Source organism: Harmonia axyridis, chromosome 2 (assembly GCF_914767665.1).
Source record: "Harmonia axyridis chromosome 2, icHarAxyr1.1, whole genome shotgun sequence".
NCBI classification, from domain to species: domain Eukaryota; kingdom Metazoa; phylum Arthropoda; class Insecta; order Coleoptera; family Coccinellidae; genus Harmonia; species Harmonia axyridis.
Window position 1 is genome coordinate 27,602,569 of NC_059502.1, and position 20,646 is coordinate 27,623,214.

The 20,646-nt window shown below is 34.1% G+C and overlaps 2 protein-coding genes and 1 long non-coding RNA gene across 8 annotated transcripts in view; 1 reads left to right on the plus strand and 2 right to left on the minus strand.

Annotated features, from left to right (window-relative positions):
* The window catches only part of LOC123671927, a 29,732-nt gene extending 13,079 nt beyond the window's left edge, over positions 1-16,653 (plus strand). For 2 of the 5 annotated variants that reach the window (XM_045605826.1, XM_045605827.1), the window contains exons 2-6: positions 845-913; positions 969-1,058; positions 9,816-10,994; positions 14,077-14,232; positions 16,265-16,653. In XM_045605826.1, coding sequence (XP_045461782.1) covers positions 845-913; positions 969-1,058; positions 9,816-9,881 — 225 coding nt within the window. In that variant the 3' untranslated portion in view covers positions 9,882-10,994; positions 14,077-14,232; positions 16,265-16,653. Of the gene's footprint in view, positions 1-665; positions 914-968; positions 1,059-9,815; positions 10,995-14,076; positions 14,233-16,264 lie in introns of those variants that run through there. The other 3 variants (XM_045605824.1, XM_045605825.1, XM_045605823.1) reach the window with 2 other exon arrangements.
* On the minus strand, positions 7,934-8,783 carry LOC123671940. The gene is made up of 2 exons (XR_006746200.1): positions 8,482-8,783; positions 7,934-8,290 (listed from the first exon to the last, which is right to left on the minus strand). It is a non-coding gene; the product is annotated as an uncharacterized LOC123671940 (long non-coding RNA).
* A 2,114-nt stretch (positions 16,654-18,767) lies between the features above and the next one.
* LOC123671928 (glycine-rich cell wall structural protein-like) overlaps positions 18,768-20,646 on the minus strand; it is a 61,215-nt gene continuing 59,336 nt past the window's right edge. For both annotated transcript variants that reach the window (XM_045605829.1, XM_045605828.1), the window contains exons 3-4: positions 19,613-20,178; positions 18,768-19,561 (exon numbers count right to left, since the gene is read on the minus strand). In XM_045605829.1, the coding sequence (XP_045461785.1) occupies positions 18,927-19,561; positions 19,613-20,178 (1,201 nt within the window). In that variant the 3' untranslated portion in view covers positions 18,768-18,926. The remainder of the gene's footprint in view (positions 19,562-19,612; positions 20,179-20,646) is intronic.

Sequence of the window (20,646 nt, forward strand, 5' to 3'; positions counted from 1 at the left end):
TCCTTCTGAAAGGAAGAGTACGCCACTGGATTCTACGAGAAAAAGTGCCTGTAAAATGGTTTGATTGGTTTTTCCAATTTTAGCTTATAACTCGAACACAAAAGAAGGTGGCCGAAAATGAATACTACTCTTGTTAGTTAAAAAAAAAGAGACCGAGAAAAGGGTATCAGATTTTGTTTATCTCATCTGGTTTGAAAGTTGTAGTGCTAAAAGATCGAAATTTGCCCACCCTGTACAATTACACTAACTGAGCCCACAAAATTGTTTTCTGTGACGAGACGAAGTTTCACCTAAGTGATGTAGACATTCACATAGAATTTACGAATTGCACCCTTGGAGACCACATAACTATATATAGGACATAGGTATATGTGTTACCCAAGGGCGCATAAATGAACGAGCGCTAAAATCTCCCGTCTTCAAGTCAGTGCTTTTCTTATCTTTTTATATCACTTTGTATAACTTTTAGCAGTATGACCTTTTTATTTGGTACAGTCAATCTGCAAGAAAAATATTGAAAAAAAAACCATTGTGAAAGATCTGCATTTTCTTCATTCTATTTGTCCATTTAATAAACAAAACTCTGGTAGGTAGCGTTCAATGCTTCCCCATTTTAATCTGGTTTGGGAATTGCTTATTGCAACAATTCATAGAATCGATAATCTTAATTTATTCATTTCCTTTGTATATTAACCTACAACATCAAATTACAAAGATAACATCGGTCTGGCTACGAAATGAATAGTATTGTAATATAATATAGCTCTTCCTATGATATATCATCATTCCTCTAGTTTTATGTCGTGGCACAATCAGATTAATTACTAACTTTATTTGTTTTCAGAGTGATGATACCTTGTCGTTTCTGTTCAAATATCCCATTAGTAAATTAAGTGAAACCGAAGCATACCAGGTAAATTTATAGGACATCAGTGTTCATGAAATGTTATTTCTTGTTGTGTTTTTAGGTTGAAATGCTAATATATACTCTGTCAACACATAAGCCAACTATCAAAGCATCTGATATTTTTACCGTTGGAACAAAACTCCTGGCGTCAGTGAGTAATTTTTTCAATTTTATTTGAGCGAACTCGCTCTGCTCGCCGAAGGGGCTCCGCCCCTTGGACCCCGTCACTATGCCGGTAGATCCTTCACTGGGTATCCCTCTAGAAAATAAAAGATTTTTTTCGGAAACCTTGTATCGTTAGCTGATTTCAGACGATTCACTCGGTATACTATGCTGATTCTAGGGTGGAATTCTGTATGATTTTTTTTCCTAGAACATACCGTTTGGCCCTTGTTCACATGAAAATATTTGATGCAAATAACTTTCCATGACGACAAATCAAGGGCGGTCCTAGCCTTCAATTTTGAGGGGGTTCGCCGTTATGGGCTTCGAGTATTTCTATGGGACCAAATCCCAGATTATACCGATATCAAGCCTTACCTCTCAAAAATATTTATATTTAGATATTCATATGAATATTTATATAAGGCGTACAACTTTGCGTCAGCCGTTTTGCAATAGATGGCTGTAACGGTAAGTGGTAGTAGAATAGTTATTTATAATACAAGTGCAGAAGGCATTGATATTCTTCCACGAGTTCAGAATTCAAAAACGAGCCACGAAGTGGCGAGTTTTTGAATGAACGAGTGGTAGAATGAGCCTTCTGTTCGAGTATTATATATTATTTTCTCTAATTCATTGCATTCTTATTGAAATTAATGAAATATTTCCATAAATATCATTTAGTGATGTTTGGCTTGAAAAATGTTGGTTGGCAGAACTGATTTTTTTTAAGGCAAATTGATGAATTGGCGGATAAAGCCGTGGCGGAAAGTTCGGAGTACCAACATATAATAATGAAATATAACCATGAAAACTGTGCTTTTCTGATATATTCTCGCACGATTTTGTTCCACAAGATGTGGAAGAATGAACGGAGTAACCACAGAATTAGAGAAATAAATATATCGTAGATGTCATACAATAAGTTTAGGTATTTGTGAACATAACGCCATTGACATGTTAGTCGATTTGTGTCTGCATCATAAAGTTATTCACGACTAACCATGTTAGCTTACGAGCCAAATTCTCGTCATTTGCGGGAGGTTTCAATTTTCTACTAAAATATGAAAAAATCCGCGGCTGAGGTTCAGCGAATGCTTTCAAATACCTATAGTGAGAACGATATTGGTGGAAGAACGTACCAACGATATTGTTTATGTCTAGGTTTAGTTATTTTCTGGTACATCTGTAAAATGGCTTGTTCCGTTTGATTAAATAAATAAAGAAATAGATGAGTGGTTTCAACGCTTCAAGAATGGTGATTTTGATTTCGAAGACCAGCATCGCGGTGGAAGAGAGAAGTTTTTTGAAGATGCAGAATTGGAGGCAATAATTGATCAAGATTCATGTCAAACGCAACAATAATTGTAGGATCAATAGGAGTGACACAAAAAGCCATTTCAAAACGCCTGAAAGTCATAGGAATGACTCAGAAACAAGGAAATTGGGTGCGGTACGAGTTGAAGCCGCGAGGTGTTTGAACGACGTTTATTTACTTGTGAACAGCTGCTTGCAAGACAAAGACGGAAGGGGTTTCTGCATCGGATTGGGACTGGAGGCGAAAAATGGGTTCATTACGATAATCCCAAGCGCATGAAATCATGAGGATATCCTGACAATGCTTCCACATCGACGGCCAAACCGAATATTCACGGTTCTAAGGTCATGCTCAGTATTTGGTGGGACCAGCTCGGCGTAGTATATTATGACTGAAAGAATCACAGGCGATCGTTTTCGAACGCAATTAATGCGTTTGTACCGAGCATTGAAAGATAAACCGCCGCAATACAACGAGAGAGAAGATGAATTGATTTACTGCATGACAATGCTCGACCCCATGTTGCGAAAGTAATCAAGATATACTTGGAAACGTTAAAATGGGAATTCCTACCCCACAACCCTACCCGACGTATTCTCCAGACGTTGCTCCCACGGACTATCACTTGTTTCAATCAATAGCACATGGCCTGGCTGAACAACACTTCCGATCTTATGAAGAAGTAAAAACTTGGATCGATTAGTGGATCGCTTCAAAAGATGACCAGTTTTTTCAATTCGTACGCTGTCCGAAAGATGGGAGAAAGTAGTGACCAGCGATGGGCAATACTTTGAATTATAAATGTATAACCAGTTTTTTACAATAGAGCCTCGAATTTCGCAAAAAAAAGTTTTACCCTTATGTATTTGTTGTATTATAATACCATTATTTACTTATCAGGGTTTTAACCATTCAGGTAGAAATTAAAAAAAAATAGATTGTTTAATATGAAAAAAAAAAGACAATTGGCAACTACATCACAAAATCTAATTTGGTCTTCAAAACTTTGAACCCTTTGAGAACCTTGTAATCACAGCGTCCTCGTCAACATCAATGTCCCTATGAATGTTCAGGAGGACAAAATACTCCATAAAAATGGAAGCAAACTACTAAATATGTCGTTTTCCACTGAATCTTATTATTATCCTCTATGATAGAAAAACTTTATTCAAATCAACAGAATTTTCTCACACCAAAATATCACAGCGATATATATCGATATTTTACTCTTACATATTTCGATACATTTCGATAGTGTCAGAAAATATCGATACAATATATAGATATCGATAGTTTTCTGACCTTTGCCCATCCCTAGTGTGGATTTGCCGAACGCAGTCATAACCATAAACAAAGATTTCTCTATGACCATAATTGTCAGTCAAACTCAGACGCATGTCTTAAAATTTTGTTCGAATATAAATCGTATATTGTATTCTTTAATAATGAATAGAAAATAACCAATATCAACCAAATTCTCAGATCTCATTTTTCCAGAAATGGCAATTTCTTTCTTTGAAGAATTTGGGAGAAATGAATAATCAAAATGTGAGCGTCAGTCTTTCAAGAAAGTTATTCATGCTTATAGGTTTGTAAAAATTTTTTAGAGAATATTGAATAATAATATAATCCCAACATTAAGATTTTAAATTACCACATTTCTTCTTTATAGAGTCATGTATGATGCATAAGTCCAAATTTAATTGATGATTGGGTGGGAAAAATTGACAAAAAAAGTTTATGGTTGTTAGTTAAGTTGTAATCCTTTTTATGGTCCTTTTTTTTGTTTATTTGATAGTTACAATAGACAATTATTAGCATATTTTTCTCTGAATTTCAACTTTGAAAGAAAATTTGTCATTTTATGTCTTGCCGATGAAAATATTGATATTCTTGTGAGTCAATTCAAAATGAATAATAGATATATTTTAAGGGCTATCATTCCATTGGATATTTACTTGTGAGCCCTAAAATGAAGTTACATTTATTCAATTGACTCATTAATAGAAATACTACCTGAAATAAAGAAATTGCATTCAATGTTTATTTTCAGTTTTGACAAATATTGAATTTACATAATCGTTCGATAAGATCTATGAAAAGACCTACAGTGAGATTTTTGTTTTAGGAATATTCAGTATAGCTGTAATAAACAAACTGAAAGGAGGCAGAATGAATAATAGATCTACCTTTCCGATACCCATATCTGAGAAATCAGGTTATAAGAAGTCCCTCATTTCCAAGGTTTATCAATACATTTTTCAGTTGAGCAGCAAATTATTCTTCTATTCCATATTTTGTGAGGAAATACAATATAATTGCAACAATTTGAAGGTCCTATTGGAAATTCCTGACGAACTAAGGAGTTTATTAGTATCTGAAGATTGTATTGATGCTATGTTATAGAACGAGACTTGTGGCTCTGGGTTTTACTCAGAAGTGAATTAAACAGGGCAATTTATGTCCTATATAGTAAATAAAATTTTGATAGATATAAGTTTCAAAAGATCAACAACTGATCATAGTATTTACATAAATCAAAAAATAACTGGCTTACTATTGTTGCATTGTACGTGGATGACTTTTTTGTTTTAACTAATGTTAATTCTGAATGAATTTTCTGATAGAAAATTTTATGATAAAGAAATTAGGGGAAGCTAAAAAATGATTAGGGTTGAATATTACTAGAAATTATGGAAAAAGTAGTAACGCTATCGATTATATTCTTCAAATATGTATTGCAATAATTCAACATGTCTGATTGTGAACATGTGAAAACTAAATGGAATTTTAATTCAACAAAAGAGAGTTGTAATGATGAACCATATAAGAAATTAATAGGTTTATTAACATCTTTAGCAGTATTAACTACTCCTGATATAGCATACTCTGTTAATTTCTTGAGTCAATTTAATAATTATCTCATTGTTGAACACTAGAAAAGTGCAAAACTCATCTCAAGATACAAAGATCATTGTTCAATTTTTACTTCAGTCAAAAGGAACTGAGTATTTGAAATCGGTACTAAAATTGTATCGGCCAATACTATTGACCCATATTAGTGGGTTCGATATCTGACTTGATTTTTTCAAATGTTAACTTTGGATCTGAATCAATGAATAATTTAATTTCTACCAAAATGAAAAGCAATGAATAAATCAGTAGGATAGCATTTTTGAAATGGCCATATAGCACCTATTTCCATAACGATTAAAAGATTGGAAACTTTAGTGAACAAATAGGTAGGTATCTACATTTTTATACAAATTTGATCATTCATTCATGACATGGAAATTTTCAATAAATAGTCTGCTTTTTAAAGTATTTTATACCTTCATTGAATTGCTGGAAAATTGATACCAATTTCGAAAGTGACTGCCATTTTAAAATTCTTCATATACTGAATGATCCTTCAAGATTTATTTCTGTCGTAACATTTTGACTAGTATTTCAACTGATATATTCCATAATGTATTGAAATCAATATCTTCAAAGTACTATTCAAAAGACTTATAATGGAATTTAGAAGAATATATCTTTCTCAATTTCATAGTCATATATGATATGATGCATAAGTCCAAATTTAATTAATTCACATCTAAAGTGAATGTTATTTTTAGAAATATTCAGTATAATAAACAGTTATAATAAACCAACTAAAAAGAGACACAATGAATAGACTTGCCTTTCAAATACCCATGGCCTATGTTACCTCATAAGCAATTACCTATAATATCTTATCTTGGTGAAACCTTTTTGAGAAATCAGGTTATAAGTTTGAGAGTCTCTAATTTCCAAGGTTTATTAATACATGTTTCAGTTGAGCGGAAAATAATATAACAGGGTATATATAGTTGAAATTATTAGTATGAAAGATTTGACTTATTCATTATAAATTCAACAGCACTGCACTCAAATTCTTCAAAAACGGAGTGGTCACTTATATTTTTGCACTCCTCTGTCGTAAAAGTGTATATTTTAGATATTCAAAAAACATATGGAAACTTTTGAATGTTATCTGACTAACTTGGCTCTTTTTTTTCAACTGATTTTTTATATGTATATCCTAGTATAGCTTTGATAAACAAACTAAAAAGAGACAGAATGAATAGACTTGCCTTTCAAATACCCATGGCTTATGTTACCTCATAAGAAATTTTAATATCTTGGTGGAACCTTTTTGAGAAATCAGGTAAAAAGTTTGAGTCTCTAATTTCCAAGGTTTATTAATACATGTTTCAGTTGAACGGCAAATAATATAATAGATAATATATAGTTGAAATTATTCGTATGGAAGATTTCACAACGATTTGACTTATTCATTATAAATTCAACAGCACTGCACTCAAATTCTTCAAAAACGGATTGATCATTTATATTTTTGCACTCTTCTGTCGTAAAAGTGTATATTTTAGATATTCCAAAAACACATGGAAATTTTTGAATGTCATCTGACTAACTTGGCTCTTTCTCCAGTAATAAAGCCAATTGTGAATTATCTATAAGGAGTTTTTCTATCTGTTTAATACATGATCAGATGAAGCTTCTGTTCTGTTTTGTAGTTCCATCTTCTGTCGCAATAGATTCAAATTCTCACGAAAGAGAATGTAGTTTTATAGTTTGTGGAAAATAAACGAAAAATTCCTGAAATGAAGTAACATTCATATCCAATTGAATGATACAAACACTTAAAACAAACCTGAATTGAGGAAAATGCATTCGATGATATAAATGTTCATTTCCAAATTTTGACAAATATCTATCGAATTTTCGATTCGCCGAAGACTTTGCATTTTATCTGTCGGCATTTATTTAAATATTGAATAACAATTTTGGAAACTGCAAACTTTTTCAAGAACTTTCATATATCGAAATGTAATATTTATTATTAACATGACACTGACAGCCAAATTGTCCACAGATACCACAGAAATATGGGACTTGAAATGTCAAAATGATCCGAAACACCCCGTATACTCGAAAACCGCGGGGAGAATCGAAGGTTTGGGATTTTTCCCGGGATCTCCAGACGATTTTGAGGGGGTCTTATTCTTGTCATTTTTGCTCTAGATGGTCCCGTTTGGGCTGTGATTTTACGTTTAAAGTTTGACGTATATGTGCAAGCGGTTTTATATATACTTAGATTCTGCATCACCCTCACATACTATCCGATCCGGTCGGGTCGACTAAACTCCTGACCATAGAGAAATAAACAGAAAAAATTTAAACCTCTTGGTAAAATAAATAAGCGTGATTGTGGTGCCCTTATTGGCAGTAGATACAACTAATGATGTTGATTCGGGGCATTTGTCGCCTTAAAACATTATTCGAAAGAATTTCACAATTTGAATGAAGACCTACACTGAAAATATTGAAAAAGCTGTAATAGAGGGAGAGAGAAACTAAATTCATTGATCTAGCAATCAAATGCCATATTCAATGGCTCCATTATGTCGATATTATTTTGGATTATGATGAATTATTTTCTGAGTTTTTGCATTACAGTATTGGTTCTATTTCAGTTGTCTGATATGAAATCTGATTAATAATAATAATAATAATAAATTCCTTTATTTCAAATCATCCCCACAGTAAATTACAGAGAGAGAAGCGAAATGATGTCAACAACAATATATACAATCTATACAAACTCTGACAAGTTGTTACAATCTAGAAAATCTCTAAGTGAATATGGTTCCAGTTTAATTAGCAGTTTCTTTATGGCATTCTTGAATTTTATTAAGCTAGATAATCTGCATGTAGATGGTAATTTATTATATAGTTTTATGCACATATAGTAGGTTCCTTTTTCTGTACTTGTAAGCCTATGAGAAGGGTAAATGAAATTCGTCGTCCTTGTATTATAGCCATGACCAAAGTTAGAGCTGAATTCAACTTGGTGCCTGAAAAAGAACATCAGACACTCAAATATATACAACCCATATATAGTCATAATCTGCATATCCCTGAAAACACCCCTGCAGGTGGCTCCAAATTTCATATGCCTGATTGATCTTATGGTTCTTTTTTGTATAATGAAAAGGAGTTGAATGCTGGAGCTGCATCCCCAAAATACAATCCCATATCTCAGTACCGATTCAAAGTTGGCGTGGTACAGTATTTTCAATGTCCTCTCATCCATATGTCTGGATACCACTCTGATTCCATATCCAATGCTACTCAATCTCAGCCCAGTTTTTTCCACATGACTGTTCCAATCTAAAAATTCATCAATATGTATTCCAAGAAATCTCATATCATGAACAGGTTTCACTTCATTGCCATTCAGGTTTATGGTGCCAGTTGGAGTAACTCGGGAGTTCTTTGTTCTGAATACCATAATGTTTGTCTTCGATGAATTCAGTGCCAACTCATTCCTGTTGAACCAATCACAGATTCTAGACGAACTGTCATACGATTGGTTGGGTTATAGAGTGGGTTGTTGGGATGTCTTAGTTTTGAAATTTTTTGTAGGCAAGTTCTTTCCGCTGCAATTGTATTTAGAGCTGTGTTTGTTGAATTTGAGAGTATTGTATGTCCATAGTCCAATAAAGAGGTCTTCGTATCATTTTGTATATCGTACTAGCTGTTTTACTTCTGGTTCCCATGTTTTTATAGGTAAAAGATCTAAAATGCCAAGCTCGTGTGATAGCTTTTTTCTTTTGGAGTTTTGAGTGTGCTCTGAAGTTCAACTTGTTGTCAGTTTTTATGCCTTGGTTCTTGTATGAATCTATTGGAGTAATTGTGTCACTTCCAAGTTTTATATTGGAAGAGTTAGCATTGATTTTATGACCGAAAATGATGAGTTTTGATTTTGTTGGGTTGGGTTGTATTGTTTGGTTTATCCTGTAGATTTCAGAATAAACTCTTATTATTATTAGGCCAATTGAAAAGTACCCGGTCTAATGCACAGATGGCGGTGCTAGTATTAAATCCATATGATTTTTAGTTAGTACCAACCCTCAAACGATACGTGACAAATTTTGACAGCAATCCGACTATTAGTTTGTTGGATATTGCGTTGTGAGTGTAGCTACTATTGTTCAAGATATCTCAGGTATCATTGGAGATATTTTGGATCTTTTAACACCAACACACTTATCCCTAAATAACACGCAACTTTTTTGTAATTTAAGCCACCCTGTATTTCTAGCGGATTTCGATATTCCTGTAGTGCCTCTCTAGATAGTTCTAACCCTGTATAGTGAAGGCACAGTCATTATTGAATTGAATCGTTTTGACAATATGTTATAATAAGATAGAAATAGCTAGGTACAAATTTATACTATTTCGATTAGTATTAATCATCTAAAAATATTCTGAAATATAATAGGTGGCCTTTTCAATCATTGAAACATTAACAAAAGTTACAGCTGCACTAAAAACTGCATAACTGAACTGTCGAAAAAATGATTTATCTAATTTCAGATATCTGGTACAGTGGTAACATATGTTCTGGTGGCTTTACAATTCAGACCTGCTTGGAGAGAATAACCCATAAAACCAAAATCGATTGTTCAAGTGATCTTTTTGGAAATAGCCATGCTTCGAACTTCTAACAATACAGTCAAACCCAGTATAGATTCACAACCAAAAATATGTCTGTGCAAGGCATCGAGGATGCTCTTCGTTTTCACCAGGTTTTGCGGCTTATGTCCCCTCAGCTCTAGTCATGAAAAAGGAAGATGTACTTATGGGAGGTCACTATTTAGTATAGCCTGGTCGATAATTATAGTAGTACTCTTGATATTACATCTGGTATTTTTCGCCGAATTTAGCGTATTGTCAACGAAAAATGTTTTGCCTGTCATTCTCAACGGTATAACAGATTTAACCTATTATTGTTACACAATAACTGTGATATTATTGAATTGCTTGAAAGCCTCTAAATGGGCTAGAGTTTACAACAGTTTGAGTAAAATAACTAGATTTGGAGTTCTATGTGAGTCAGCAGTATCTGTCATAAAAAATCTCAACACAACATTTCTCGCTTCTTTCGTCTTTTTACTGTTATTAGATATAGGTTTACTGTCTTATCTACATTTCTCGGTATCTTATGAAACAAAATTCAAATTATCATTCATTTTCGGAAAGCTCATACAGAATGCTGTCCTTATCTTCTACGTCGTCGTTCTTTCGAATGTAGCAATCCTAATTGGATCCTTCACCTGTTTCGAAAAATTGAGTTTAAACGCCTTGAAATACAACGAAATATATCCAATGAAAAAAATTACTGGTTCTGATAATACTCAGGATATATTCGTGTTCTTTTCATATAAAGTGTGCAAGAGTGATCATAATGTGATACCGCCCGAACTGGCCAAACTTTCAACAGCCGAAATTATAGAATATTTGAGGATTCTGCATGAAGAAATAAGCGAAATAATGTATAACATAAATGATGCTTTCAATCCTATATTTCTTATACATGTTGTTATCGAGATTATTTTATTGGTTATTAATTGGTATTCAGTAATAATAGGCTTAGCATATACTTTCAATTCTCCCGATAGTGATACTATATTTGCCTTGAATGTTGAATTTACGATACTACACTCCGTTGGTCTCTTCATCTTCTTGAGGAATACCCAGAAGCTTTCAAACTTGGTGAGTTCATTTGTACTGAGGAGCGCGGCAACCTAACTTATTTTTCCTCCAACTGCTATCAAAAGTAGCGTATTCTTCATAGCTTACTCAATCTCAAAGCTATGTATTGCTCATAATGTGTGAAATATTATTCTTACGGTACTTTGCCCGAAACTGCAAATACAATCGAAATGAAAATCAACATTTGGAACTAAAATAACACTTTGACTTTGATCGCGAAACCAGAAACATAGAAAAAACAAGAAGATTATTCGACCAATATTTGTGTTATCAAAAAAACAACGGAGTTAATATTTGACGAAAAAACCTAGATGTTCCCCCTTCGGCCATCTGTATAAGAGAGAAAAAGTACTTTTTCGACTACTTTAATATATAATATATAATATATCATTTTCATGGAGGAAAATGGATCTTTTCCTCCCTCTGAATTTTTGAACACTCTTTATCTCTTTTGACCTCGTTAAGTAGATTTTATGTTCTATTAATAAAATTAAACAAAAATAAAAGGGATAATAAAAAATTCAACGACTAATATTGATTGTACAATTCTCCAATTTATGAAAATAGTTATTTGTTTTACTAGGCAGCAAAGCACTAGATTGACTGCCGCTACTGATGGATCATAGCCTCGCCAATTGCAATAAATTCACTGGCCCCAAATGAATTTCTGAAAACTTGGACAACCCTTGTATAATCGAAATATTTAGCTACCCCCGAGTGATTTTAAATATACTAAACTATTCCAAAAAAAAATTTGAAAAATGTCTTCAAATGATCTGTTAAAATAAACAAAAAGATTATCATTGCAGATGATCTCAGAATAAACCTTCTTGATAAATCTACGGTTTCAATTATATTCATCTGGAATGGAGAAGAAACTCAACTTTGTCCGTTTTGTTGTCACGGAAATATTGGATCATTTTTTAAATCTTTCATATATCAATCAACAGAAAAATTTTCCGAAGCTTGAATTTTTCAATTGAGATCTAACTGCAATGTTCCATTTCGATCGGACCTGTAGATATCAGGAAAACGAAATTTTGAACGGCGAACGGAGCTCCTAGTCGGATTCTGCCCCTCAGAAGGATTACCACCATGTGGCTTTCCGCGTATCGGTCAAACATCAGGTACCCATTCATTTTCCTTCTGGCGCCACTTTTGTAATGAGTTTTTGTAGTTTTTTTTAACGAATATTTTGAGAATGTATCATTAATTTGTACATATCATCAATTTTTTTGAGACAAAAAAAAAGTTACCAACCTTTTTTTCATTCGCAAATTAAAAATATAGTATTTTTTCTAATGTAGATTATTTTTCGTTTTGAACTGAGCGGTCACGTACCTAGTGGTTTTCCTTCTTAACAATCCTAACCTACTAACTAAAATTTCAAGTTTCTATTTCTTTCCGTTCGAGAGTTTCGGACAGAACCAAATTTGGAATCATTCCCAGCTCTAAATTTGAAAATAGATAATATGAAAAATATGAAAATCTGTTGCTGGTGATTGACCGCTAGAAAATAAGAGACACATAATTCATAGCATGAAAGAGGGTTATGTTGCCGCAGCTCCGTTTCAAGGAATTATTCTGTTCTCTACTTAAATATATAAAACAAGCAAGGACGTAGATATGGAGGGCGGGGTACTTTGAAAATATAAAATTTCAGAATTCTCGCCAAGAAAAATCAATTTATATTTCAGTTATCCTTGTAGCCACATTAAATTTGACCATATATCTCCAAACGGCATCATTAAATTTGCTACAAGATAAGAAGTTCTGTGCGCCAAAAATTCTTATTGCAGGCGTGGGAAGGAAATGAATATCACGATGCCGAAGTGAACAAAATCAATCATTTTTCCAATGGCTTTATCGATGAAAATTATTGATTATGTATGTTTTTTTTTCAGCAAAAACTACCTCATTCAGTGTGCTCTCGAATGACATATCAACTTCTGTGCTAGCTGCTTCTCCTCGGACATGACAACGAAAAGTTGAAATATTTCAAACCTAAATTGGCTCTTGTAATAATTAGTAGAGTAGTCTACTTTACATTCTTTCGTAAAATCTGTAAATTTGTTCTTGTAATGAGTAGTAAAGTAGTCTACCCTACATTCTTTCGTAAAATCTGTAAATTTGCTCTTGTAATAAGTAGTAGAGTAGTCTACCTTACATTCTTTCGTAAAATCTGTAAATTTGCTTTTGTAATAAATAGTAGAGTAGTCTACCTTACATTCGTTCGTAAAATCTGTATTATTGAAATTTAGTTTGATCGTTTTGTTTATTATTATTAATTATTCGACAGATACATTAATGGTTTCCAAGAGAATTTCTTTAATGTTCAATCATAAAGAGATTCAAGAGCAAATTTAGGTTTGGAATGTTTGAACTTTTCGTTGTTATTTTGTTAGCCATGATACTCGTATTATGGCAGAGGACAAGCAGCTAGCACAAAAGTTGATATATCATTCGAAGGAACATAAAATTAGGTAGTTTTTGCTGAAAAAGAAACATGTCCATTAATAATAATTTTTCATAGACAAAACCATTGGTGAATGATTTTGTTCACTTCAGAATATTGATATTCATTTCCTTACCACACCTCAAAAAACGATTTTTTGGCTGACAGAACTTCTTAACGTGTAGCAAACTCAAACCGTTCCCAGATATGTGGTCTAATTTGATGTGGCTACAAGGATAACTGAAATTAATTTTATATAAAAAATATTTCATGAAATCAAGAAATGTTAAATTGAATAATAAATATCAACATTTCGACCACGTGTCAAATGACATGTTTGGTTGCAAATAACATACGATCTATCCCCGAAGTTTGACCCTTTTGAAAGTAGACACTGATAAGTGTTTATTTTTGATAAAATTATTGATGTATACCTGACAATTTTTTTTCGATTAATCCCGCAGCCTCCAAGAAAAAAAGATCTACGCCCTTGAAAACAAAACTGGGAATATTTATAATTATAACACTTCACTTTGTTATACGTATTTTGTGTTGATTATTCCTTGGATTCTTGGATATAGTATCTAATTATTTTAAGATTTAATAGAGAGTGATTACTGTTTACAGATACATGGATATACTTCCTTCTTGATGGAATACTCAACGAGAGTGTCAACTCCTCCTGATCATTTGCAACTGAGAATATTCATCGAAAAAATTAAGCAGCACAAGTCGTTTACAGCAAATGGCATATTCAACATAAATTTGGGTATCGCAGGGCCGGTAATAGAAATATTTCATGATTATTCTTTAAGAATTAGAGCCTTTGCATATAAATATATACATATACATGAGTGGTTGGCCATAACCCAGTCGTGAACGCAGATGATCCATGCCGTTCAGAATAGTATCCTGGACTGAAGCTTCGGAGTACAAGGTGATTCATGAAAGTTCGCCTCAACTTCTGATACCCATAAGTGGGAAGTAATCAGTCCGATTTTGTTTGCATTTTGTGGATTTGTTCAATTCATACAGCCCTTCAAAACTTTTTATGTTATTTTAATATTTTCTGGGCAGCAGTCAGATTATTGAGTTTTTTCTTTGACTTCTGAATATATATTTCTCACAAGTTTCAGGAGAATGTTATTATTGCCATGAAAAAATCCATAATTCAATTTTTACTTTGACTGACACACTTTTTCCAAAAGTGTAGCAAACGAAAGAATTCATGTTTTATGTAATTTTTTTCCGAATACGTTTTTATGTTTTCATTAATGTTTTATGTTTTTATTTTTTCGTGATAAAATTTGATGTTATCAGCTGAAATTTTGTATTTTATAACTTACTGTTCAATTTTTATGCATTCTAAAACCCTCAGCAACTACTGAGTGTTGTAACACTCTGTATAAAGTTTTTGAAGTATGATCAAACTGTGAATTTTTATGGAATTAGAAATTGAATTCGAAAAAAAATGACGTAACTATATCAGAAAATTTTAACTGTGAATGTATTTGCTATATAGCAAGAAAGAGTATAAATAATTACTTCTTCAAGAAAATTCAAACATATTAATTAGAATGAATTTTTTTTTACATGACAATAACAACATTCTCCTGAGACGTGCAAGAAATATAGATATCGCAGTCTAAAAAAAAAAACTCAATCATCTGCATAGACGTAACGAAGGACATAACCCCCGTATTGATTAGAAGAAATGAAAAAAATTGTAAGTAATAATTGCATTGAATTGAAAGATTTTGCTTTTTCAAAGTGGGGGTAGTTCCCCTCCATTACTCAACTCTCGTTACACCAATAATAATCTGAGTACTTTCCCCAAAATATTAAAATTACATGAAACATTTGGAAGATTTGAATGAAGCGAACGAACCCACAAAATTCTTTGGGATATTGCTTTTTTGTGGGGATTATTAAAACAATGATGGACGACAGACGAGAACTTTTTTGTGGTACAGCACTTGGAAACATCCTTGAACACTCTCCTAACTCAACTGGTCATCACCTCGTAACTTACTCCACTGAACTCTCCTTTTCCTAGTTTTATACCTGGGTTACAAATATAAAATCATATAGGTACACCGTGAATTTCTTCTTCCTTTTCTTATTCTCTAAGTTGTATGCTTGCGCAATGGTATCATGGTACCTGTACACTAATTAGGGTAGGGGAAAGATCTTCTATATTGTATCTTTTTGAGAACCTTATAAATGAGAAATTTGTATGCACAAGTACCACGAAAGCACATTGTTACACTGATGCAGGTACATTTATATTAAGTATCGTGAAGGCAAATTCGGCTAGATACAGACATTATGTCTGATTGCTTTTTGTCGCCACAATTCAAACACAAATCGGACAGCTTATTTCCAAGTTATGGCTATTAAAAATTCAGGCTAACTTTCATGAATCAATCTATATCTCCGAAAATAACTTAGTATGCCCAACAAGCTACTTTTCTGAAAGACCTGGGTGACCCACATTCACCAATCACCTCTACACTATGGCCAATCAGTCATGCAACACCGTATATAAATGCATATCCATCTTATTCTCTCCAGTTATTTCATATTTTACCAAAAATTCAGAGATGCTGCATATTTTTGCTTTATTTACCATATTTACTTACTTACTTCTTCGGAAACTTCAAAGCTTACCTCACATAATGAAGATTTTCTTATTGGAATGCTCTCAAGATAACCACCTTTGAAATTTTGCAGTTGAGTTTTACGGTCAGCGAATCTTTGGAATTAATTTCAATTACTCGAAGAATAATAATAATTATGAAAAAACTTGTTACAGATATTTGCCAATATATTGACTTATGTGTTGGTAGCGCTACAGTTCCAGATCCCACAAGGCCAAGAATAAATTAATATAAATAACAGCTGCTGTTAATTTGATAGTATATTTTCTATAGATTATTTCTCAAAGATGATGTTTCAAAAAGGTTAGGTTATCAATCATTAGGAAGAGTCTGAAATTTTAAAGTTAAAATAAGATAGATGGAACGCTCTAAAGAGAACCACCTTTGAAATTTGGCAACAATAACAATGATGTACCTAACTTATCCATTACCATATACCCAGTCATTCTGAAAACAATTAATATTATGGAGAATATGTAACAATAATGAGATAATTTTCGTATAGATAGAATAGGCTCTTATATTATTATATATATTATTATTATTATTATTATTCAGAAGGAAATTGACGGAACTACTAAAACCGTCAACTTCTAATGTGATGTAATCTCTCATGAATAAAGAGTTTATAAAAGAAAAAAAATATTGGTTATTTGTTTCCAATGTCCTTTGAATTTACAGACACTTCTTAAGATTGATTTTCATCTGTCGAAATGTAAACTGTTGTATTCAAACGCGAAAAACTTGCCTGCATCAATTTTCCTTCTTGTGAAGAAGTTTTACAAAGAAGTTTGCTTACTCATATAAGATTTTGATTAGTTTTGAGAGCATCCAACTCACATTGAAAGTAAAACACGGAATATTTCACGTCATCCACCTCAAACTAATCAACAGAATATACCAAACCAACTTACCTACTCATATATTTGTAAGTGAACAAGGCCGCCGTCAGGACCGGCAAACCGGACATTTTGCTGGGGCGCCAAATTTTAGGGGCGCAGTCAGTTAATAAAACAAGTAATACATTTTTGAGGCAATTATGTTTTCTTATTGAAAATTTCACTCTTTTTAGTAGTAAAATAATAAAATCACCAGGAGCCAAGTTTTTTAAATCGAATAGGTGCTCTCAACTATGGTTATGAAAATATAAATAGGTACTAAAATGCACTCCCTTTAAAAACTACATCTTCTTTTTACTACAGACTTATAGAGCATCGTACTTTCAAACAATTTAGGACATTTTTTGATGAAATCGACAAAACGACCTCTGATAAATTTGACAAGGTGATTTTAAGTTGAAAAATTTCATGTGAAATTAAAAAGATACCTGGGGGAATACTGAGTCTCCTAATTCATATAAATTAGGCAAAGCAAGGCGGCAAAATTTTATTTTGCCGGGGCGCCAAAATATCTGGCGGCGGCCCTGTAAGTGAAAATGTTAACGCAGGGACTACTGTAATCAAAAGTGTCGACAAAGAGATTATTTGCAATAAAGAGATAATTAGATATAATATGATATTATTCATTTACTTTAGGATCCTAAAAAATTTGAAGAATTGCTATCAGTCTGATGAATTCGTCGATTCAATTTTTTCACGATCAAATTATTGAATTTTGTGATTTATAATGAATATATCTCCTGGGGTGGATATATCCCCCTTATCCCCATTTGTGTACGCCACTGGTTTTTCCATTTCGTATTTGAATTCGAAAGCATTTTACAATGGTCCTACACAATTATCAACAGTTATCTGAATATTTTTTCGTGAAAAATTCGACCGTAAGATTTCTAGAAAGTTTTTCAGTTGGGACAACCTAGAACCTGTGAAAGTTAAAGATTATTTTGAATCTGCACACCACTAAATGGTAAAAGTAAAAGCAAAAAGTCTTTGGCCAATCATGTTGGTCAGCAAAAGCAACTTCTGATCTAGTGAAAGTATTTCTGAATTATTCCTTCAGCCTACTTATGGACTACTATGATGAATAAGAATTGTGTATTTCAGTGAGATTAGGTACAACGCAATATTCTTAGGAAAATTAACATTCATTCGAATGATACTAAATAAAAATTGCAAATTTATTGAAGAATGTCTGCAACACTAAGTAAAAGCTAGAAAATGTTAAAAAAAGAAGCTTATGATTCCTTCAATTATATTTGGGTATTCCATTTGTCTCCACAAGCCAGAAAAGTAATTTTCTGATTATAGAGGACTTCTAACCAATGGCTGTTGGGTAAACAATTAATAGTGATGCGCCTTAGATTTGGGTAGTACTTAGTAATGAAGCCTGATTCTGATTCTTTCCCAGCAATCTCTCAACATCAAAGAGGTCTCACATAGTCCTAGGAGTATCGTATAATTTTGAGAAGGTGAAGTTGAATTATACTTGATTTGGTTGCATTTTAATCATTCAATCTATTCAAAGTGAATTGTAAGAAATGTTGATTGCTTGAAAAGGTCTTGATTTGTCTAATTTGTTATGAAATCATTTCAAATTGATTCATTTATGTAATTTAGAATACTCGGTTATTAAATGCATCCGAATTTGAATTATCTCTTTATCACTTAGTTTTCGAATCACTGATAACGACCTTTTATAACTGAAAAAAGTTCTTTCTATAAAGTTTTAGTTATCTCTGAGATAAATTCAGTGCACACATTATCTTATAAAAATTTATTGCAACAAAGTTAAAACTTAACAATATATACAAAACATTCATACGGCATACGTGACACATATAAGTGACGATAAATAAAGGACTTAGGAGCTAATTGACACAGACTTGATTGAGGGGTACTTTGGCATAAAGTACGGAAATTAGTAGTGGTAACCACCATTGTCACCACCATGGCCACCAGCGCTAGGAGTGAAGCCGCCACTACCGTGACCACCTCCGATACCTCCACCATATCCACCTCCTCCGCCACCACTATGATGGCTGTCGTGGCCTCCAGCGGAACCTCCAAATCCACCTCCGTATCCTCCTCCTCCACCACCTCCATGATGGCTATCGTAACTTCCAGAGGAACCTCCAAAACCACCTCCGAATCCTCCTCCTCCACCACCTCCATGGTGGCTATCATGACCTCCAGAAGAACCTCCAAAACCACCTCCGTATCCTCCTCCTCCACCACCTCCATGATGGCTGTCGTGGCCTCCAGAGGAACCTCCAAATCCACCTCCATATCCTCCTCCTCCTCCACCACCTCCATGATGGCTATCGTGACCTCCAGAGGAACCTCCAAAACCACCTCCGTATCCTCCTCCTCCACCACCTCCATGATGGCTATCATGACCTCCAGCAGAACCTCCAAAACCACCGCCAAATCCTCCTCCATAGCCTCCTCCACCGCCTCCTCCATGGTGACTATCATATGAAGAACCTCCAAAACCACCTCCTCCGCCTCCATATCCTCCCCCACCGTGATGGTCATCGCTTCCACCTCCATATCCTCCATTTCCGCCTCCAAATCCTCCGCCACCATGATGATCATCATGGCCACCTCCTCCACCTCCTCCGCTGAGTAGGCTGCCTATGGCACTGCCAGCGGTATTAAGTACAATGGTGCCACCGCCATGGCCATGTCCACCACCGCCACCATAGCCTCCTCCCCCATGGTGGTCAGATCCTCCAAAGCCTCCTCCGAATCCGCCGCCGAAACCTCCTCCACCACCTCCGTGATGATCGTCGCCTCCGAATCCTCCTCCACCGCCACTGTGATGGTCACCTCCAAAGCCTCCTCCGAAGCCACCTCCTCCTCCTCCGTGGTGATCATCGCCGCCTCCAAATCCACCACCGAAACCTGCGTCACCGTGGTGGTCATCACCTCCTCCAAATCCGCCGCCGCCTCCGTAGCCGCCACCTCCATGGTGATCTCCACCTCCGAATCCTCCGCCACCGCCTCCGTAGCCACCGCCTCCATGGTGATCTCCACCTCCAAATCCTCCTCCTCCTCCGCCGCCGCCAAATCCACCACCGCCACCATGGATGGTTATAATTTCTTTGTGTCCACCGTCGTCATGGTGCTCGTGATGCTTTGGGGGGAGAAGATGCACTCGGATATGAACGCTGTAAATTGAATAAACTATGAATTAATCTTGTACAACAAATAGTTTGAAATTATACTATTATTATAATAATATAATATTCGTGTATAACCAATATGTCTGGTAAGCAGTATAGACAAGTGATTTTGTTTCAGTGAATTGAGTATTGGCATAATCTTGTCATAATATTCTTGATGTTTGATTGATATTCGATAATATAATATTAATTTATTTCAATGAAAAAACGAACTCCTTGATCCAGATAAAATAATAGAAATCTAACTGATTACTTAGTATATTTGTCGGTACTACTTAGGTAGATAAACTTTAAGAGGATTGCTGAACAGAAGTTGTTCTATGATTTTTTATACGATAACGTTTTGGACAATCGATATTTTGTATGCTTCTCAACCACACCAACCTTAAATTTTTCGCAATTTGTGCTTTTGCATTTCGAAAATCTTATTCACAGTTAATCTAATTTCTATGA